This window comes from Trifolium pratense, linkage group LG4 (genome assembly GCF_020283565.1).
Source record: "Trifolium pratense cultivar HEN17-A07 linkage group LG4, ARS_RC_1.1, whole genome shotgun sequence".
In the NCBI taxonomy this organism is placed as follows: domain Eukaryota; kingdom Viridiplantae; phylum Streptophyta; class Magnoliopsida; order Fabales; family Fabaceae; genus Trifolium; species Trifolium pratense.
Genome location: NC_060062.1, coordinates 18,127,231 through 18,131,331, shown reverse-complemented (window position 1 = coordinate 18,131,331; position 4,101 = coordinate 18,127,231). Strand labels below are relative to the sequence as shown.

Here is a 4,101-nt window from a genome sequence, read left to right as displayed (position 1 = left end):
AACATTTAAATATAGTAAAAATCTAAAATAATTTATTGTTTTGAGATCCAATTTTTAATGTGACATTTTCTTTTCGGGTTTATAGTCAACAATGTTGCTAATGTCATGACTCATCACGCAACGGAACCCGTTTTCACGCATCTCAAAACGCAATAACTTTTGTTTATTAAAAAATAATAAATAAAAAAAGGGTCATGCTAACTAGTGCCCCAGGGCACTAGTTAAGGAACTAAAAAGGGAAAGAAAAGAAAAAAATTGCATTGAAAAAACAAAAATTTAAACTTTTAAGATGTAGACTTCACAAGTTTCAAGATAATAATACTATCTTTAGTTACCTTAATCAGTGCCCAGGGGCACCGGTTAGCATTTTCCATAAAAAAAATCAATAAACCTTTCAAACATTTCTTAATTAATTCCATTTTTTCCATTTCTGCATTTTCATCTCACTTCTTTCACTCCATTCCAATCCAAAACCTACCTCACCTACCAATAAAGTCACACCGTACATTTACACGTCCAGGTTCATCCTAACCGTCAACTTTTCAAATCCATAACAACCACACGATCCCAATCCAATCCAACGCCTCACAATCACCTACTAGAACTTTCTTCCCTTTATATTTCGTGTTGTTCATTTCTCCAACACACGCTCTTCACTCTTTGGCTTGTGCTCTCCTCGTGTCATTCATCACTAGGGTTAAACTCAACCGTTTTTCTTCTCAGATTTCGAGGTTCGTTCAGTTTTTTCACTTCGATTCAGCTTAATTCAATACTCTAATAGTAGTTATCGCAGTTAATTGATAATCTATAACAATTTAGAATCAGTGTTTTTAGATCCATATTTTGATCTTGTTTTTGTTCGATTTGTGATGATCTGATTATGATTCTGTTATGTGATGTGATTTTTGTTGCAGAATCGTAAGCTATGGGAAAATCTTACCCAACCGTCAGTGCTGATTACCAAAAAGCTATTGAGAAGGCGAAAAGGAAGCTCAGAGGTTTCATCGCTGAGAAGAAATGCGCTCCTCTAATTCTCCGTTTGGCGTAAGTTTCATTTTCTGCTTATTTTTTTTATAGGATCGTTGTTTTTTATGGTTTTGACTTTGTAGATTGCTGTGCTTAATTTTTTCCGATGAATTTTTTGTAGTGATTTGACTGTGATTTTTTTTGTGATGATTTGAGTGTTTTTTGTTGGGTGATTTTTTTCTGATGATTTGAGTGTTTTTTGTTGGATGATTTTTTTCTGATGATTGAGTGTTTTTTGCTAGATGATTTTTTTGTGATGATTTTAGTGTGTTTTTTGTATAATTTTTTTTTTCTGATGATTTGTGTGTGATTGTGTGCGATGATTTTTTATGTGATTTTTTGTATGATTATTGGTGTGTGATTTTTTGTATGATTGTTTGTGTCTGATTTTTTGTTTGATGATTTGTGTGTGCAGATGGCACTCTGCTGGTACTTTTGATACAGCGACAAAGACTGGAGGTCCTTTCGGAACCATCAAGCACCAAGCTGAGCTTGCTCACGGTGCTAACGCCGGTCTCGATATTGCTGTTAGGCTATTGGAGCCTCTTAAGGAACAATTCCCTACTTTGAGTTACGCCGATTTCTATCAGGTAGGGATATGTTATTTGTTTTTGTATTGTTTTGTTGGTTGTTAGATCTGAAATCATTTGAGCATTTGAATTTTGTGGTTGATGGTTTTTATTTTTTTGGTGATGCAGTTGGGTGGAGTTGTTGCTGTTGAGATTACTGGTGGACCTGAAGTTCCTTTCCACCCCGGTAGGGAGGTATGTTGGACTGGACCATTACTTTTGTTTCTCTTTATTGATTTTAGATTAGATGATATTTTTGTTTAATTCAAATTATGATGGAACTTACACTTTTTGGTCTGCCAATCTTTTTTATATGATTTGCAAATCAATTATTGGTTATAACTTCCTGGATTATAATGATTGGAATTATATCTCTTGATAAGTACTACTTTTCATGTTAATCTTTATAACATGTTCTGAAATTATTGTAAGATTTTAAATTGGTAATTGAATTGTGGACATAATTACACAGCAATTAATCATGTGTGATATTTGGGATTGCTTTGTGTCTCCTTTGCATGTTTTGTAATTATGCACACACTGATTGGAGTATTTTTTCTTACGCTATTTTCAACAAAACAGTTGTTGATGCTAATAGTGACCGTTTTGTTTTGGAACTTACAGGACAAGCCTGAGCCACCACCAGAGGGTCGCTTGCCTGATGCAACAAAGGGTTAGTGTTCTGGATTTGTGATGTACTATTACTTCTTATGATTGATAGTTGTTGTTTGGCTCATGATTTTATTCTTAATATTTGCAGGTTCTGACCACTTGAGGGATGTGTTTGGTAAAGCTATGGGGCTTAGTGATCAGGACATTGTTGCTCTATCCGGTGGCCACACCATTGTATGTTAAAACTTGTCCCTTGTTTGAGTTTACTATTAGTTACGTTTGATATTGACACTTGCATAGTTATGGAAGTTTTAAACTGCTTTGGTATTGTTTTTGTACAATACATGATGTGGTAAAAAACTGTGGTTAATTACTAGTAATTGCTAATGTGCCTGCATGTCCAAAAACTTGACACTCCTGCCTTAAAAAAAAATCAGTAGACTGTATTGTAACTTCTGTAATTTATTATGTAAAATAATGTATTCTAAATTGAGGTTGTGACTGTTTCGATTGTGCTTGTATTTTGGTAGGGAGCCGCTCACAAGGAGCGTTCTGGATTTGAGGGACCCTGGACTTCTAATCCTCTCATCTTCGACAACTCATACTTCACGTAAGTCCATTTGACAACAATATTTTCATCCATGCCCCCTTTTTTACAGTTTTAAATTCTTATTATTGATGTTGTGTGTAAATTATTAGGGAGTTGTTGAGTGGTGAGAAGGAAGGCCTTCTTAAATTGCCAACTGACAATGCACTTCTGTCTGACCCAGTATTCCGCCCACTTGTTGAGAAATATGCTGCGGTATGTATATTACCATAATCTTTTCTACGAAATTATTGTCAGAATTATATTATTATTGTCTCATGATGACAAGTTAATTATATAATTTTCCTTTGCCAATGGTTGCAGGATGAAGATGCTTTCTTTGCTGATTATGCTGAGGCTCATCTTAAGCTCTCTGAGCTTGGGTAAGTTATAGTATCTCTTATTTGTTAATCTTCTAAGCTTATATTTATACTTCTGGTATACTTCTGGTACATCTTTGTTATGTTTTTGTATTGTCCATTTGGAGTTGATTCATTTTATGTGTTTTTACTCTTACAGGTTTGCAGATGCCTAAGCTAAGCGACACTTGTGCGTGCGGTGGTGGTAGAAAGATGGCAGTGCCCTAAATCTTGCATAAATTTCAGAGACATTACTCTTTATTTTCATGTGGGTTCATCGAAGTTGGGTAGTTTTTGGATGTATTTTGTCAGACATGATGAATGGGAAGTTTGATTGTTTTCTCTATTGTTGATCATCTGTTAAATAACATTGTTTAAGTGGTAATTCCCAGCTATTTCGGTTTTTTAACCTCCAATCTCACTATTACCGCATTTCCAAAGCTATTGTGTTTTCCTTATATTAATTGCTTTTGTTTAAGTTGCGTGTAATAAACTGTCTAGAATTGATTTTTGTGAAACCCCTTTGTAGGGTCAGTAAATTAACAATTTTATATTGGGTTGGATAAACAACTTAATTTTCAGTCTATAACAAAAGAAAATAAGATTGTTTTTGTATAAGCTCCTACAAACTATTTTGAAGAGCTCATGGATATCATCATGGAAATAGGATGAACGTGTTTTTTACAAGTTTTTTCAAATAATTGCTAGATTTTTCACAACTATTTATCTGGGTAGATATGTTTCAATAAATCAATCTAAAGTTAAGATTCTAAAAATACTGGTAATCGGCTATTTTCAATTTGCACTTTTTGCCCTTTAAACTTGATAACTTGTCAAAAGAAGTGTTTGCTTCAGAAAAATGAAATAGTTGGCATTGATTATTATTATGTTTGATAATTTTTTTGACTAGGTTTTGTAATCGGAAAAGATACATGAAAAGAGATTATTA

General features: G+C 33.7%; 1 protein-coding gene across 1 annotated transcript; it reads left to right on the top strand.

Moving 5' to 3' along the window:
• The first annotated feature begins 445 nt into the window (after window positions 1–445).
• On the top strand, window positions 446–3,561 carry LOC123919810 (L-ascorbate peroxidase, cytosolic). The gene is made up of 10 exons (XM_045971816.1): window positions 446–731; window positions 915–1,044; window positions 1,442–1,616; window positions 1,725–1,790; window positions 2,220–2,268; window positions 2,356–2,441; window positions 2,738–2,817; window positions 2,907–3,009; window positions 3,118–3,176; window positions 3,313–3,561. Exons 2-10 carry the CDS (start codon window positions 926–928, stop codon window positions 3,326–3,328), a joined length of 753 nt encoding a protein of 250 aa, XP_045827772.1. The 5' UTR covers window positions 446–731; window positions 915–925; the 3' UTR covers window positions 3,329–3,561.
• Window positions 3,562–4,101: the final 540 nt, after the last annotated feature.

Excerpts from the sequence above, each read along its gene's own strand:
- LOC123919810 (XM_045971816.1), top strand. The coding sequence starts at position 926 with ATGGGAAAATCTTACCCAACCGTCAGTGCTGATTACCAAAAAGCTATT. Across the intron at positions 1,045-1,441 it reads CCTCTAATTCTCCGTTTGGC|ATGGCACTCTGCTGGTACTT; the intron begins GTAAGTTTCATT and ends TTGTGTGTGCAG. Across the intron at positions 2,442-2,737 it reads TATCCGGTGGCCACACCATT|GGAGCCGCTCACAAGGAGCG; the intron begins GTATGTTAAAAC and ends GTATTTTGGTAG.